Source organism: Arvicola amphibius, chromosome 1 (genome assembly GCF_903992535.2).
Source record: "Arvicola amphibius chromosome 1, mArvAmp1.2, whole genome shotgun sequence".
Classification (NCBI taxonomy): domain Eukaryota; kingdom Metazoa; phylum Chordata; class Mammalia; order Rodentia; family Cricetidae; genus Arvicola; species Arvicola amphibius.
The window spans coordinates 159204012-159222020 of record NC_052047.1 but is presented as its reverse complement, the minus strand read 5'-3'; the positions used below and the strand labels follow the sequence as shown (position 1 = coordinate 159222020).

Here is an 18009-nt window from a genome sequence, read left to right as displayed (position 1 = left end):
TACAGGGGGTCCCACCATACCCATGGTACCCAACTTAAATGTAAGTTTTAGGGATCCAAACTCAGGGCCCTCCACGCTTGCAAGACAGCCCACGTTGCGGCGTGAGCCATCTCCCAGCCCCTCAACAGTTCCTCCCTCCTCTCTATTTCTGAGACGAGGTCTATCTATGCAATCCTGGCTATCCCAGGCTGGCCTCAAACTCCCAGAAACCCTCCTGCCTCTGCCTCCCAAGCGATAGGATTAAAGGCGTGTGCCTCAAGAGTTCTCTTCATAGGCTCATTTTATGTGTAGTTTATTAAGGCTCAGAGGTGTTAAATCTTCGTTCAAAATTCCTTGCCCTTAACTGAGGGCAAATTCATATTTAAATTAAAAAGAGAAAAAAAGTATTGCATTTATTAGAATATAGTCTTTGAAATAACCTAAAGCCATCATGGTTTGCACACATGCAAAAAAAAAATGTCCTGAAAGTCCTTCAATAGCGCCAGAAGCCCAACTGACCAGAGACCCTTCTTCATGCTCCCCTCCATCTTCCAAAGGTGGCAGCTGTGTGCAGGATTGTGGCCCTGGCTTCTATGGAGACCAAGAGTTGGGAGAGTGTCAGCCCTGCCACCAAGCCTGTGAGACTTGTACCGGGCTTGGGCTACAACCATGCAGCAGCTGTCAAGAAGGATTGCAGCTGTGGCAGGGGGCATGTGTCTGGCGCACAGGACCCCAAGTGGGGGAAGACAAGTTCCGGAATGGTATGTACCTGACAAAGGGAGGCCCAGGGCATTCTCTGCTTCCTCCCTCTACAGCACTGTTTCTGAGAAAGGGGTTTTGAGGGAGAATCACGATTGCTTCAAGACCCCCAAGTATCAGGGTGTCCGTGGATGTTTCTTTTCCACACCTGCTCTCAAATAATCACTCAGAGGTTTAATATTAATTACAAATACTTGGCTGATAGCTCAGGTTTGTTACTGGCTATCTCTTACACTTAAATTAACCCTTTTTATCTATACTTTGCCACATGGCTTAGTACCTTTTCTCAGTACAGAGTGTCCATCTTGCTCTGTGACTCTCTGACTCCACCCTTTTCATTCTTGTATCTTGTTTGATTTTCCCACCTAACTTTATCCTGCCTTGCTATGGGCCAATTGCCATCTTTATTAACCAGTGAGAGAAATACAAATTCACAGTATGCAGAAGGGCTATTTACAGCATCCGGGAGGGTTCATGGAATGCAAAGGTAGGAAGCTGAAGTTGGCACGTGGCCAGCAAGAGCAAAGCAGAGGTCAAGCTGTGACTGATCTAGGAGATAAGAGACCCAGGACTGTGGAATAATGTGTGGGCAGTGGCCCCACCTCCCATCTTCTCAAAGGCTTCACAACAGTTTCTATCATGTGACGTATCTCTACAATAAAGGGAAAACCTTCAACCCAGGACAGCCTTTTCAGTGACCCTAACACACTGGAAGCTGATGCTAAGCAGGCCAGCTTGCTGGAGAGCTGGCACTGGCCTCTGAAAGCTGCCTTCCCTGTCTGGGGTGACAGGCTCACAACTCAGGAGTCTAGTACTTGCCTACTGTGCATGGGGCCCTGGGTCTGATCCTCAGCATGTCTGGGTGGGGAGGGACGCTTGCACTTTGGCAGGTGCATATGGGAAAGGTTTGGTCCTTCAAGAAGGCATGAGGGACTGGTATTCATCCCTCTCTGCATCTTTAGACTTGGCCTCCCCATCTCTGCAGCCCCACTATGGGCTTCCTTCGAGGCAATTATTATCTTTCTATGACAACCCCATGTTGGAGAAGGTTAAAAACCCAAGTCCTTTTTATGGGGGTGGCAGTCCAACTCACATTCAGCTACGCTATGAAAAATAAAGGTGCTTTTCAAACTTCTGGGAAGCGCCACTCCGCACAGTGACAGTGGCAGCTGTAGGAGGCCACACAGGACAAGGAGGAAGGTCCTCCTGGGTTCAGAGGATGAGTGTCATAGCTGCTGTCCACTATGACACTTCTGCACATCTGATTTTCCTAAGACAAACATCCAAAGGCCAGAGCACCCCCGGGCTGTTTCCGACACAGGGGCTAAGAAGAAAGTTACTCACTCCAGATGGGATATCTTCTGTGAGTTATAGCTGAACCAAATGCTGAAAACGAGTTGGTCTGGCATTCGGGCTTTAAGAGGTAGAAGAAGCAAGAAGGAAACAGTCTGGTGCTGCGCTTCTTGCCCTGAACATCTGTATTTTATCTGCGTCCAGATGATGAAAAGGTGCAGGGAGCCAAGAGAGTCAGAGCCGACTCGATTCCCCAAATGATTACATGTCTCTTCAACTGGAACTACGCCATTTTGCAAGCAAAAATCAGACTTTGATTGTTCCCCTTTGTGGGAGCACCACACCCAGGCTTCCTTCTTCCCCCCAGCCCCCCTGTGATCACAATGTGATGTTTTTGCAATGAGAAAGGTTTTATTTTCTTTGGGGGCCTCACACCAATAAGGGAGTCTGGGAGCAGATGAGAATGTTTCTCGTGGCTGGACAAAAGCAATAAAGTCCGTGACCTAGCTGCACTTCCCATTTCTGTGATCTATGAAATCAACATGCAAAGCATTAACAGAGAGTGGGGAGCATTTGCTTGCTAGGCAAGGTGAAGCCGCGCCCCGCACCCTCCCGGCACAGCTGCAGCACCGAGTGGGTAGTAAATGGGAACGCATCCCACTAACAGTGGGGAGGATTGGCGCCAATGCCTACATCTCCTCCTGCCCTTCTTCCCCTAAAAAACATGTCAGGAGTGTATAAGAGAGTGGAGAGTTCCAGAGAGCAAGCAACTAATTAGCCCACACCTCTCAGATGATGAGGACCAGATTTCAGTCATCCTAGGTCAACCTCGAGGAAGCCTCGAACAAGTTTACGAGAGAATGGAAACTGCCGAGGTGTTACCAGCCAGGTTTCAGCCTTGTTGTTGAGACTTTTTTTCTTTTTTTAATTTTTTTATTTAATATTTAAAAATTTCCATCTCCTCCCCTCCTTTTCCCCCCGTCCCTCCCCTCCCTTCCACCCATATCCCCACTCCCTCCCTCTCCAGGCCAAAGAGCCAACAGGGTCCCTACCCTATGTTAAGTCCAAGTTCCTCCCAACTCCCCCCAGGTCCAGGAAGGTGCTCAACCAAACTGACAAGGCTCACACAGAGCCCGTACATGTCGTAGAGACCAAGCCCATCGCCATTGTCCTTGGTTTTTTAAAAACAGACTCAGACGCAGGTAGAATGCTAGGACAGCCTGAGATTCAGCTCACTCTTCTCCCCACACGCCTTCCAACAGAAACAGCACAGCCATGTTCGGATCCAAAGGTCACACTCAGATAGTGCGCACAGGTATCTGTGTGCTTGGGGAAATGACCTTGAGACTGAATGACACTGGGTTCACTGGACTCTTTTCTTATCCCTGTGGCTAATCAGAAGGACAATAATGAGAGTGAGGAAGAGCCACCACCATTCTTTGTCAGCTCTCCCCAGAACGAGTTCCCCTCTCCCCAGAGTCCAAGGGTGGAGAACTCACCAAGGCCTGCCAGGCAAGTCCTGCAGCCAAGACAGTTGAGTTTCAAGGACGGCAGCTTTACTATGTTTTCCAGCCACTAAAAATGTCCCAGGAAGGCCCTGGGCCCCACTCACTAACACTGTGACAATGCCCTGGGCCAGTGTCCTAAATGACAGGGATCCTTCTGAATAGATGACGGCAACTGTGCCGTCACCACATCCAGGGGCAGAGAGACATCAGCTTCCGGAGATAGAGCTTTACCAGACCTGGGGACAGGAACAGTTTCCCGGTTGCTGTTAAAGCATTTTGTTCTTCTGAAGCATTTTTTTCCCCTCCGGTGTCTCAGAAAGTTCCAGCAAACATGCCTGAGAGTGCCCTGGCCCACCTATTTCCCTCATTGATTAGAACCAGGTCATAGCAGGCTCTAATTACAGATTGCTAGCAAGGACTAATCTACAAAGCGCGGTTTGGTGAGCAAACGTTTTATCTTTGACCACATCCTAGCCACTAATCCACTAGCTGTCCTTTTGATCTTCATTCCTAAGCTCTGGGAAATGCTGGCGTCCGTGACTTTGTGGGAGGAAAGTCAACCTCTTCGTGGAGAGATAAATGCTTCGTGATAGTAACTGCGGGTGACTTTGAAGATGCCACAGATTCCTAGAAGGGATTCGTCCATCTATGTGTGTGCTTGCCTCATCTAGGAAGGATGGTGGCATTTTTAGCAATTTAACCAATAGGAAAGCCGAATGTAAAGAGCACATGCCATGTGGGGTAATCAAACCTTTGGCCCAGTGCTACAAAGGGACGGTTGTACTGGCTTGCACTGGCTGTTATGCATCCAGGAACTGTGTGTTGCCAGGCCATTGACCGCCTAAAATTAGCTATGGCAGAAATGTTTCCATCACCGAAATTGGCAACGCTGCAAATCAGCATTGTCTCCCCGACCAAGCTCCACTTTGGTCTCTCTCAGATGACTTTCAAATTGAAATTAATTGCTCAAGAGCCTCTCTAGTGGACGTGGGCTTTCATGATGGACAGACCTGGAAGCTTCCAGTGTGGCTTAATGGGAGAACAGTTGGCTCCTGTGCATGAGGCCTGAGTTGGATCCCAGCACTGCAGACGGATAGCAGTAAAAACAACCACAGAAAAAGCAGTGACTCTAGACAGAGAGCCCTGCCTTCAAATCCTGGCCTGGCCATTCACTGTAGCGTCACCCTGAGTGCGTGCTTCGTCCTCGCTGAGCCTCAGCTCCCTTGACTGTAAAATGAGAGCTAAAATGAGAGCGTGAAACCACCACATCCGTCCTCTCGAACCCGAGAGACCCTTTACATCCCACAGAACATTAGGGGTCCTGTTTCCTGATCCTTTGTCCTGATCAAAACACCAGTCCACAACAGCGCTCTCTGGGTCACAGAAGAAAACAATTGGGGGGAGGGGGAGGGACATCGAAGAATAGTATTGGTCTAGAAAAAAAATAGTCCCAGGAGAGCAGGCGTCCGCAGACCAGCCAGGACCCCTCGCAACCAGAGTCTTGACTGGCCACAAGTGCATTCCCTCAAAGATGTGCCGCAGCTTCATTGCAATAAGAACCACAACGATGTGTGGGGCCAACGCAATCTGCAAATGTAACCAAAAAATGAAATAGGATTCATACAAATACATATGCAAGGGTTTTGAAAAAGATGCCTTCAAAGGCTTGTGACATAGAGGAAGCATCTATCGTATGTATAGTGTTTGAATGTCTTATGCAGGCGCAGTATCCTACATGCAGAGGGTGGCGAATGACTCCATTCTACACGTCCTTACACCTTCCATATCTCAGGGGGGAATCTATGTGTGAAGAATACACAGCAGACATTTCTGGGAGGTGGGGGCACAGGTGAAGCTTATCTTCTTCCTAGTCCTTCTATCGCCTAAAACAACACTTTATTTTTTAATAAAAAGAAGCTGTTCCCACTGAAAACCCATCTTTGGTGAAGAACCTGCTGCAGGAGCAACGAAGGTGGAAAATTCAAGTCAAAGAGGTAACAGGGAAAATAGGGAGGTCACCACCCCCACAGCCATCTCCACTCTGCAGAAGCAACCCCGGCCGTCAGAAGGCCAGGACAATGGGGATACGGAAGTCATGACAGAGGAGACAGGAGGGCCATAAGAAGGCATGTGGACACTTGAGAAATCTGTGCGATCCAGTGGCAGAGGATCCTGTCACATCTAAGGCCATTCTCCATGCACTGAGGGACTCTGTCTAGGAAAGACCATCAAAGAGCCGAATGCTGGATGGGAGCTCAGCCACATGGGAACTGCCTAGCAACCACGAGCCCCTGGGCTCCACCACCCGGCTCCATCCCTGCAAATCTTTAATAGGCTAAAGAAGCAACATAGGCCCTCTTGAACACTGTGGTGTCCTTTAAAATAGCAAAGACTGGGAACTAAATGGCTATGATAAAAGAAATGAAGGCTGGCACATCCATAGAGGAAAATATTATAGAGCTGTCAAAAGGAACAAAGAGGTTCCTAATTTATCAGCAATGCCTGCTCTCCAAAACATGAGTTTAAAAAACAAAAAGACAAGCCAAGCATTATGGAGCACTGTCTGTCAGCCAAGTACTTGGGGAGGCTGGGGTGGGAGACTCACAAGTTCAGGGACAGCCTAGGCTACATAACAGGACCCTGTTACAAAACACACACACACACACAATAAAAACAAAGCCCACAGTGCAAAATGATGCACAGTGTGAATAGATTCAGTATGCAGATATAGAACCATACATCTATTAATTATTTACTATGAGAATAAGAAGGGCCCTGGTTTTCTTACATTTTGCCTGTGGCTAAGAGGTACCACTTAACTGGCCGAAGAGATTCTTTCCTTTCCTTTTTTCCTGTTTTTCATCAGTGTTAGCAAGATTAGAATTTCCGGAGTAGGATAAAAACGAATTTACTCAGTCTGACTGGCTAATCTGCTGGATGCTTGCAGTTTAATTACTGTGAACTGCTTGTTCAGCGCTCCCTCTGCTGGACATTAGGGAACATTGCCGAATTCTATACCAAGTTAATGCCAGTGAAACCACAAAATCGCCATAATGTTAAATATATATAATTACAAATATGTATGTGTGGATAGCTATTTAATTTCACAAATATATGAAAAAATAACACTCATATCTTTGTGAATAAAACCCTTAAGTATAGAATGAGAATGTCCACAGAAAATCAGCGTTAGTTTTGCAGGGCTCAGGGATGACTGGGCACTCTGAGCATCCCAGCAGGCGGCTGCCCTCCTTCTGCCTCTCCTACGGTCAAGGGCTGTCTCCAGGTGAAAAGACCTTGGGGACAAAGAGGCCTGTGGACTTTGGGGACAACTGCTGTTGCCAATCGAAGTGACTGCTTGATCGGCCATTTAGACACACATGTGTTATGTATGTATGTGCATTTCATGGTGTGCATTACATGTGCATAGTGCACATGTGTATCCACACCAATCATATCTCTCTACCCTATCTGTACTCCACCCTGGTCTCCTCCCCGACAAGGCTGAGTGGCTTTGTAATCACAAGAGACACCGTACAAACCAGACCCACCCCTGGTACCTGTCCCAGTGTGGATTAAGAAAATGAAAGGGAAATTATAGCAGCCTCAGAAATGGAGTGGAAGAATGATGAAAGATAAGGAAAGGGAGAAGGTGGAGGTCTGTTACTCAGTCACTGTGTTAAACACCTCACCCACTGTCTCACGGAACAGTAAGGACTTAAATAAGGACTTCGCACACCGGCAGCATTAAACAGGACACACACTGCCTCCCTGAGCTTCACAGTTCTACAAGGGAGGCACCATTTTCTGTCATTTTGGAGACCTGGAAAGTAGCACTCTGAGATTTTGATTGTTGTATCCATGGTTACCCTACCCATAAGCTGTCCCAGCTGGGTTGGCAGGCGTGAGTAGAGAGCCATCTACCGGACTCCTAGGAGGAGAAGAGGGTCAAGGAGAGAGCAAGGGGTCAGGGCCATTGGCATCAGAGAAGCTGGACTTCCCCGTGGGCAGTGCACTGGGAAGATCTCCGCATGCCCCGAGTGGGGTGGATGAGGGTTGCCCTGTGTACATGAAAAACTGTCCCATTGAGCTTTCTGAGGTGGCTTCCTGGAAGAGGTTTCTTTCGGATGCTGTCAGAGGGAGAATGCAAACACCACAAACATATGGGACACACAGACACACAGACATTCGCCTACATGGTCCAAACATGTGAAAGCAGCATGATTTGTTAGCTCATAGTATGACGACTGTCCTGTAAGCTATAACTTTTCTGTCACTGAGCGGTTACAAGGGAAATCTTGATAATGTTTCCAAGGAAAGAATTTTAGAAAATAATGAATAAATTCTACAGGGTGGTAGCTAGTAGTTAGCTAATATGAAATTGAAAAGAATGAGGACTGAGTTACCGTGAGGCGTCTTCCACTACTGTGACAGTTTGTGATAAGGCCAAGTCTGACTTGTTCCTTGCCCATACAGATGCCACAAAGCAATATCAACCTTGCCATTCTTCCTGTAAGACCTGCGATGGATCTGAAACTCTCTGCACTTCATGTCCAGCAGGTCAGTGTAGAGGGTGGAGGCGATGAGATCGAACCCGCACACCATCATCACACTTGCTTGCTGGGTGGAGGTTTGTGTGTCAGATGCACAGTACTGATCTAGTCTCATCGTATCCTCACTGGGGGACACACACAACAAACCAGCAACAAAACGGGCCTTCTGGGACAAAGAAATGCTTTCTTACTCCAAAAGCATAGTGAAGCCTTGGGTTGATTTGGCCACAGAATTTTCTTGGAATCTGGGGGTACTTTACAGTTTCTTGTTCTTTTATCTAACGAGGATAAGTATGAGGTAAATACACTGTGGGTTTCCTTCATCATTGATTCTACACTTGGTTGCTGGGAGGGGAAAAGGAGGGTGGCAACCAGAACAGCCCATTTCCTGAATCTTACCATTTTATAGAAACCCTAGGCATAGATATATCCTCAGGATAGATTGTCTATGTAGTGTTATGCTCCCATAAAAATTATCTTTAAGGGCTGGAGAGATGACCCAGTGCGGTGATAAGAACACACAATGCTCATTGCTGTCTAAGTTCTCTGGGATTGTGAATTATAGGCTGATTTTCCTTGCTTTTATGTCTAAAAACCACTTATGAGTGAGTAGATATTTGTCTTTCTGGGGTCTGGGTTACCTCACTCAATATGATGTTTGTCTCCAAATTTTAAGATGTCACTATTTTTTCTGCTATGTAGTACTCGATTGTGTAAATATACCACATTCTCTTTATCCATTCTTCGGTCAAGGGGCATTTAGGGTTGTTTCCAGAGAAAAATGTATAGCTCAATAAAATCAATTTTAAAAAACACATACTGCTCTTGCAAAGAACCTGAGCTCAGTTCCCAGCATCTACGTTGGGTGGCTCACAACCACCTGTAAGTCCAGTTCCTGAGGCCTTCACAGTCACCTACACTCATACACATTTACACACAAACACACATAGAAATAATTAAAATTAAAAAGTGTGTCTTTAAAAATTAGCATGAGAGCCATGTATGAATGTGTAATGTTATTAATACCCGTCAACCCCTCATTCTTTAGCAATGGGTTCCAGTAAAGTCTATGGCTATCTGAAACCACAGCAGAACCAAGTCTTGCGTGTACTGTTCCTATATATTACTTCCTATGATATAAACTTGAATTTACAAATCAGACACAATAAGAGAATAACAACAACCAATACTAAAATGGAGAATCACAACAATACACTGTACTAAAGGGTTTTGATAGCTTTCGAGACCTTTCCCTTCTACAGCTTGACTGGTTATTTCCGGATCTGGCTGACCTCAAGCAGCTGAGACTTGGTTATGCCCTGTGAATCAGGGACTGTTGTCGTGAGATCTGCCATGAGGCAAGCATTGAAAATGGCAGATGCGGGCAAGGCTGGAAACATGAGCGGCCACCAACCAGAAATGGAAGCATGAAGCTTTAGAATTTTAATTGAGATGGTTTTACAATTTGTTATTATAATTTTTACATTATTGATGTATTTGTTTATTTATTGAAACCATCTTACTGTGTAGCCTTAATTAGCTTGGAACTTACTGTGTAGAGAAGGCTGACTTCAAACTCACAGAGATCTGCATACCTCTGTCTCCCGAGTGCATGTGCCACCACAACATCTGACCCATTCTTTTATCCTTATATCATGTATTTATTTTGTAAGGGTGTGTGTGTTGTGTGTGTGTGGTGTGTGTGTGTGTGTGTGGTGTGCACGAGTACACGTGCTCCCATGTGGAAGCTAGAGGTCAAATTGTTGTTCCTCAAGACGGCCTTCCACGTTTGGTGTTTTATTTCATTTTGTTTTGTTTCAGACAGGTGTCCCACTGGCCTGGGGCTCACCAGATTCAGCTGAGCTGGTCGCCTGGCAACAAGCACACAGCATCTTCCCTTCCCTATGTCCCTAGTCCTGGGATTGCAAGCACTCACCACTGCGCCCAGCTTTTTATGTGGGTTCTGGGGCTCAAACTCATATTCTTACCTTTGCATTTTATTGGGTTCTCCCTAACCTCTTTAATTAAAAAAAAAACTGATTACATTTATGTAATTTCTGAGTGTGGGGGGTAAACATGCCACAGCACATATGTGAGGGTCAGAGGAACTTGCAGGAGTCGGTTCTCCCCTTCTGCTGTGTTCTTCCCAGGCCTTCAGCTCCGTTAATAAGATTTGGCGGCAATCGCCCTTACCTGCTGAACCATCTCAGCCCACATTTGCTTTTTAGAAAAACAATAATGTCCTTCCAGATTAGCAGACATGAAAATGGAACGTAGGTTGAAGGGCAAGGATGTCTGGAAATTTTGTGGCCATGCCAGTCACACCCATCACGATTGGGTGGAAGGAAAGGGGGTCCCATGGGAGCAGTTCACATGTGACTGCCTAGATGACAGGGCTCATCAGCAGGACAAAGGGAAGCCCTATGGTGAGCAGTATCTAATTCACACTGTATAAAAGAAGCAGCCCCTGTGGCTGATTCCTTCCCAAAGATCTAGCGAATCTAAAGGAATAAAAGTAAGTAAGTAAATAGATAAATATTTTTACAAGCCTGAAACGTGTTACAAATACCTGAACTTTGAAAAGCGAAAGAAGAAGAAGAAAGAAAGAAAGCAAGAAAGAAAGAAAGAAGAACGAAGAAGAGGAAGGAAGGAAGCAAAAAAGGAAAGGAGGAAGGAAGGAAAGAAGGAAGGAAGGAAAAGAAGAAAGAAAGAAGAAAGAGGAAAGATAAGAAAGAAAGAAGAAGAGAAAGAAAGAAGAAAGAAAGGACAAGAAGAAAAGCAGGCAAAATGTACAAGCCGCTCTGGGTGTCAGTCCTCTGGGTGACGTGCCCGCACTAGCAGGACTAACCATGCACAACTGTCCTTTGCCCTCCCCTCATGCCCTGATTTTCCAGGTACATACCTGTGGCTGCAGACCTGTGTGCCCTCCTGTCCCCAAGGCACATGGGCCGTCGCTCGGGAGCGGCAGCTGCTGAGAACAGTAAGGTGCCTGAAGACTGTGCCTCCGTTGCACTGGGGCTGACCTTTGCCAGAAGTTGCCTGAGTCAGCCGGACAACCTTCTGCTCCTCCATGAGGGCCGCTGCTACCATAGTTGCCCCGAGTAAGTGTCTCCCTCCCTTTGACGCCGTGCTCCTCATTCTCCACATCACCTCAGAGCAGCTCCTTCCTCTACCTAGAACCCTCTCTGCACAGCCAGAGCACCCACTAAATGTTATTTGTTGACTATGGCCTCACTGTAGGCCCACAGAAGTCAAAGTGTACCTAAGGCCAGACACCCACTTCTCCCTGTGACTGGTCAATACCTGGATTCATATTTCTGTGACAGAGGTCGTGTGGCTGGCATTGCCACAACAGTGGGGGATGTTTTTAGAGAGGTGTCAGTAGGCAGTCTCATCCCCCGGTGAGTGGCACACCGTTCTTACACAAGCCTGGGTAGTGTAGCCACCTACACACACATCTGTGGTATGGGCTGTCCCTCATGAGGCTCCTCACAGACCAAAACAGGTTTGTGTGGGGCCTGGCTATTCTTTTCCCACCTTGTATCGACAACTGAATTTCCTCGGTTCTTTTCTACTTCCCGAATGCAGAGTTGTGGCGCAAACCTCTTCTAAACATCCAAGCGGATGAGTTATGAATTACAAATAGTGTTAAAGCTACTGATGTTTGATTGTTATGCTTTTGTAGGCCCCTCTAATTTTAGAATTCCTTTAGTCTCCTAAAGTCACCTGTGGGGAAGAGAACAGCAGACCAGAAATAACAAGTTTAGCAATACGTAACAAAATTTGGGTCAAAATGACAATTCTCCCACATGAAGCCTCACACTGGTGACTTTGGTGACTTTGGCTTCACCAGAAGCCCCCTTTTTCCATTTGTTCTTGGTCCTTCCTTGGCTGCCTTCCCTGGCTGGCCTGGAAGAGTCACAGACTGCATTGTCTACCTCGGCTACAAGCATTACCTCCCCACTCAGTCACAAGCAGCTTAGGGGTGACTGCCCCCCTCTTTCCCTCCCTCCTTCCCTCAGATTTCCTTCCAACGCCATCATCCAGGTATATCACTTTCTAAAGCCATCTCTAACAAGAAGAGTAAAGAGCTGTCGTCTGCTCTTATCTCCTATTGACAGCCTCTTAGTAATGTCTAAAACTATATAATACCAAGGCAGTGGTGACACATAACTTTAATCCCAGCACTCAGGAGGCAGAGGCAGGCAGATCTCTGTGATTTCTAGGCCAGCCTGGTAAATTTAGTGAGTTCCAAGACAGCCAGGGCTACATATTGAAAGACCTGTCAACAACAACAACAACAATAATAATAAATACCAGTACTTTCTGCACAAACAAGAGGACCTGAGTTCGATCCCCAGCACCCACATAAATACCAGAAAGTGTGATGCACTCCTATTGGTCTGGGTAATGAGGAAGTAGGAGAGACAGGAGGAACCCCATAGCTCTCCAGTCAGCCAGTTCTATCAAACGTGATAAACCCCAGATTCAGAAAGAGAGATCCTGTCTCAAAAATAAGGTGAGGAATTATAGAGGAAGGCCCCAATGTCAATCATTGGCTTCTACACATACATTGCACGGGTGTATACACAAGAGCACAGACTACTACAGTACACCCACACCTCCATGTGTGTGCGGGGGGAGGTGAATTAGAATATTTTCCTATTTTCCATTGTAAAAATAAAGTTCTACCAGAGAGAAAGAAAATGACAATTTGGGAGATAAATAGGAAATCAGACAAATGAGAAAGCTTTAGACCAAATTCAATGGCTTTAAAAGTTCCCCAAGGAAGCCCACCCCCTTCCATTTTATTTTCTTAGATGTTCCTTTCACAGCCTTCCCTCAGTGAGTCTTGTGGGTTCGTTTTGACTGACAGGAGCAGCAGCCTTTCCTTTTCGTCTGAGTCCGTCTGTCAGCAGCTGAGATCCATCTCTAATTGGCCTAATTGCAATCTCCCTTCTTTTTCTAGGGGCTTCTACGCAAAAGACGGGATTTGTGAACACTGCAGCTCCCCTTGCAGAACATGCGAGGGAAATGCTACCAACTGTCACTCTTGTGAAGGAGACTTTGTCCTAGACCATGGGGTATGCTTGAAAACTTGTCCTGAAAGGCACGTGGCCGTAGAAGGCGTCTGCAAACCACTGTCCAGAAAAAATTGCCAGGACTGCATCCATGAGGAAACTTGCAAAGGTACCTGGAAGCATCCTGAGGAAAAGCACATTCTCTGTCTCGCACAAAGAAACACATGAACAAAACTAAAGGAACCCGCGAAGGCAATCTCTTCTCACAAAAAGGTTGTGCCGTGACCCAAGCTGGTCTAGCAAGCACACCCAGCAGGAAACCTGATAGGTTTTTATCCTAATGAAGGAGTGCTGTGTCTTTCCCCTATTGGCTGGGGTCCCACCCCCAGTCTTTCACAGTTGGCTAGTTTTAAAAGAATCTCTGTGGAAAAAATAAAAGCGGTGGGACAAGTGGTTGGCCTCTCTGGACCACCAAGTTTGAGGAATGTGGAAGAGGCATGGGGCAGCTCTTCACAAACAAGCTTTACTAGGTGGAGAAGAAGAAAAGATTTTAATTCCTTTGTGTAAAAGTTTCACGAGATGAACGAGATTTAAGGAATATGGCCCTTGACAGACTAATCATCTTTGATAGAAAGCTAACAAACAAACAAAAAAAACATTCTCAGGGTCCCAAAGGGATCCTGGCCCTGAGGAACCACTGGCTAGCGCTCCTGAGAACAGAATCAATCTCCACCGTCAGTGAAACTCGCCACCTGCTGGCCTATCATTGAGCAAGCAGAGGGTGAGATAAGCTTCTTCCCTTGGGACTCTGAGCTAAAGACAAACAGGCATTCCTCCAGATATCCTCAACTCTCACCTCAAAGGGAATAAGAGACGTTCATTCTGGGGACAAATATGAATGACCCAGGCCTAGGAGCAAAGATCCAGGTTACCCCACTTGCCATGTTTCAGTGTGACAGGTTTGTATGTTTTCCAAATCAGAGCAAAAGTCCTGAATCAAGGCTCTTTTAAAAGCTCTGGTGGTAACAGCCCGTAGAAGGGTTACAGCAATGTGAGGACATCTCTGCTATAGGCTTCATGTACCACCTGATGACAGCTGTGGCTTCGGGGTCGGTAGAGCTAACCGTCCATTAAATTAACACATTCCAAGAGAATTTACCTGACAGACACAGGTCCAACACAGAGGTAGGCAAGGAATCGGCTAAGGAGCTAAAGAAATTCCAGGATAATTTGATTCTGGATCTACAACATTCCAACACTCCACAAGAGTGCAGTCCTAACCAGTCAGCCAGCCTTGGAGAATCTCAACACAGCTGTTTTCTTTTGTTTGCTTGTTTGTTTCTGAGAGCTCCGGTTCCTAACCCAGGGCACCGAGTTACATATAAGAGCCTCAAACCCCACTGAGAGTCAAGGTCTTATAGAAGAGACTGATCTGTCTCAAATATAAAAACAAAAATCACAGAGGTGATTAGCGAAAGAGTTATAAAGATATGGGAGAAAGGTGGGTGGAGCAATAGATAAGATGGCACCTCCTAAAGACATCTCCTACCTGTGATCCCACATCATGGAAAGAGATCAGTTTTACATCATATCCTCCAAGTCATGTGTCTACAGTATGTGGTGTCTTCAGCAGTAGAGTCTAACTTACAAATTCTGAGAGGCAACAATAGCCTATATGGCACTAGGGAGTCTCTTAGACAACCCTGGAACTTGAAAGGAGGTTTTCCTCGCCTGGGATTTTTTGTTAGTCAATGACTCTTGAGGGGAGCATTATTCTTCAGTGTCATAGACCTGCACACACACACACACAAAATGCACACAAAATAGTGTCTATGTAAAGTAAAGCTTATAAAATAATGTTTCCCTACGGCTTTTTCAAACATCCTTAGTGGTATTTATCTTTCTCCCTCCTCTCTCTCTGAATCATCTCCCCTCCCTCCCTCCCACAAGTCCAGACCCCCACCCTCATTTTCCCCTTGCATAGCACCTGTTTCCTTCTAGACCCTTCTCTAGAGCTCCCTCTCCTCTGTACCACCATGACTCTTTCTAAACTTCCTGGCTTCTGCAGCTCCTTTGGGTCACATGCTGATGTCTAAGATGCAGACAAGGACACACAAATATGAAGGAACATGCAGCATTGGTCTTTCTGGGTCTGGTGTGTCTTGCTCAGTATCATCGTTTCTGCTTTTATCGATTTACCTGCAAATTTCATAATTGAATTATTTGTATCTCAGTAGTATTCCAGTGTGTCATTGTCTAGTCATCGGGTGATGGACATTTAGTCTGTTTCCACGTCCTAGCTACTGTGAAGAGAGCAGCAGTGAGCCTGGCTGAGCAAGAACCTGAATAAGATAGCGAGTCCTTTGGTCATACACCAAGGAGTCGTATAGCTGGGTCACATGCTAGGTCTACTTTTAGCTTTCTGAGAACTCTCCACCTTGATTTTCATTGAGGCTGTACCAGCTTTCAGTCCTGACAACAGCGGGAGAGGCTTCTCCTTTCCTGACATCTTCGCCAGCATCTGTTGTCAGTTGCTTTCTTGATCTTGGATGAAACCTCACTAATACTAGTAATATGTAATACTAATTTGCATCTCCCCATTGGCCAAGGATGTGGAAGACTTTAAAGAATTCTCTGTTCAGATCTATAGCCCATTTTCTTAATTGGGTCATTTGTTTTCTTGATTTTTTTCATTCTTTTGAGTGCTTAGTATGTTCTGGATGTTAATCCTCTGTCAGATGTACAGCTATCAAAGATTCTCCTCTACTCTGTGGGCTCCCTCCTCGTGCAGCTGATTGCTTCCTCTGGTATACAGAAGCATTTTAGTTTTATGAGGTCCCACTTGTCAGCTGTTGGCCTTAATTCCTGGGTGAATGAAGTTCCATTCCGAAAGTCCTTTGAACCTATGCGCTGTAGAGTACAGTCAGCTTTCTTCTAGCGGTCCCAGGGTTTCCGCTCTCACACTGAGGTCTTTGGTCCATGTGGAACTGATTTGTGTGCAGGGTGATAGGTATGGTTCGCGTTTCATTCTGCTATCTGTGGACAGTCATTGTCCCCAGGTCTTTGAGCAACGACTCCAGCATTTCCACCGTCACTATTTCCCACAGCACTGAAACTGTTTGCACCTGGAAGGTGCGGGCTACGTCAACACACAAATACAAAATCATATAATCAGGCCACCATGTGTGGGTTTCACTCCCAAGACAGGGATATTTAGATATTGGGGATGCATCCTGGTTGGGTGGGGAAGGGCAAATGTTATCCTAGGTCAAGAGGCTCAGAGAGCTGAGAAATGGGCTAGCCCATGACAAGAGTGATGCATTCTTCTCACCAGTCCCTGGGGGATAACCTGCTACTTCCTTCTTTCCTCAGAGTGCATGCCTAACTTCTTCCTGCACGATGACAAGTGCCATCCCTCCTGTCCCAAGCACTTTTATCCTGACTTGGGCCAGTGTGTCTCCTGCCATAAAAACTGCCTGGAGTGCAGTGGCCCCAAGGAAGATGACTGTGTGGGCTGTGCTGATTCTTCCAAGGTTCTCTACAACGGGCTGTGTCTGGACGTGTGCCCTGAGGGAACCTACAAAGACGAGGGGACTGACAAATGCGAAGGTAAGGACTTCCGGCCTGCAGGATCGAGCAAGGGATGCTCAAAACACTCTCTTGGGCCTCCAGAAGATCCAGTCACAGTTCTCAGGACACTTTTACCCTCTCTGCTCAAGGAAGTCAAATTTGAACATGAGTTCTTTTTTGTCATTGTTTTCTTTGGGGTATGGGGTGTTGAGACAGGGTTTTTCTGTGTCCTGCCTGTCCTGGAACTTGCTCTGTAGACAAGGCTGGCCTTGAACTCACAGAAATTTGCTGTCCTCTGCTGACCTAGTGCTGGGATGAAAGATGTGTATCACCACAGCCCCGGCAAAAGTTTATTTTTCAAATGCACCATTCATAAGCTTTGAGAATGTGAGTCATGCTAGTTACAGATCACACGGCCCTACTAATGGCACATGCCCATGGAAAAGGATTCTCCATGTAAGGTTTCCAAGAGCTGATGAACTTCTAAAGGATGTTCTAAGCTGATGTTTCTTCTTGAGGCTTCAAGTCACCAATGAGTTCACACACTTAAAAGATCCCATGGAGGCCTTCTTACCTGCCTGTCAGCTCCCTTCCCTCTCTACTCTCCTCACTGTTCTTCTTCCCCTCAGCACTTTCTATCCCAGGCCCCATTCATCTCCCATTTGGCTCTTCTGCCACTACACAGCCCAGAAGGGAACTACTGGACCTGGGGAGCAACATAGTATGAAAGCCCTTGCCTAGTGTGTCCCAGAGCCTGCACGGGACCCTTAGTACTGCATGAAACAGTAAAACAAGAAAAGAGAGAGGGTCTGTAGTTCCTTGGGCCCTCTTATTTTTTCAACTGGGCATTAATCTTCCTTAATCTCTTTTTAGTAACCAGGTAACAGAAAACATAGATTGTCCATTATGAGAGGACTTCTCGAAGAAGAGAGGAAAGCATCCTAGGAGACAGGCTTTTCTAAAGCCGGGGTAGCTTACCACCTTGCCCAAGTCCTTGGAGCTGAATTGGCAAGAGCTTTTGTTATGGGTCTTGATTCCCATCCTGGTCTGTCTCCTGCAACATCTGGATGGAATCCCATTGTGCTGTATAGGCTGGCTGTCAACTAGCCCTCCTCTTGCCCAGTCCCCCAAGAGTTGTGGTTACAAGTATGTGCCACCACACCTGGCTGATTCTATTCTCTTCTGGATGAGTGACTTAGTGTCTTTGGTCCCAATCTGCTGCAGAGAGAATGAGATGGTAATAGTAACAGGAAAGCCATGCATCTCTCCATCTGGGAAAACTGGGGGGTGAGAGAGAGCTTCTGTGTGCTGTGTGCTGCTCCAGGC

At 46.4% G+C, this 18009-nt stretch overlaps 1 protein-coding gene across 1 annotated transcript in view; it reads left to right on the top strand.

Annotated features, from left to right (window-relative positions):
* Positions 1-18009, top strand: part of Pcsk5 (proprotein convertase subtilisin/kexin type 5) — a 418647-nt gene that overhangs the window by 380310 nt on the left and 20328 nt on the right. Inside the window, 7 exon segments of the mRNA XM_038321071.1 lie at positions 537-740; positions 8016-8099; positions 10987-11039; positions 11041-11127; positions 11129-11193; positions 13062-13282; positions 16486-16722. Of these exon segments, the coding sequence (XP_038176999.1) occupies positions 537-740; positions 8016-8099; positions 10987-11039; positions 11041-11127; positions 11129-11193; positions 13062-13282; positions 16486-16722 (951 nt within the window).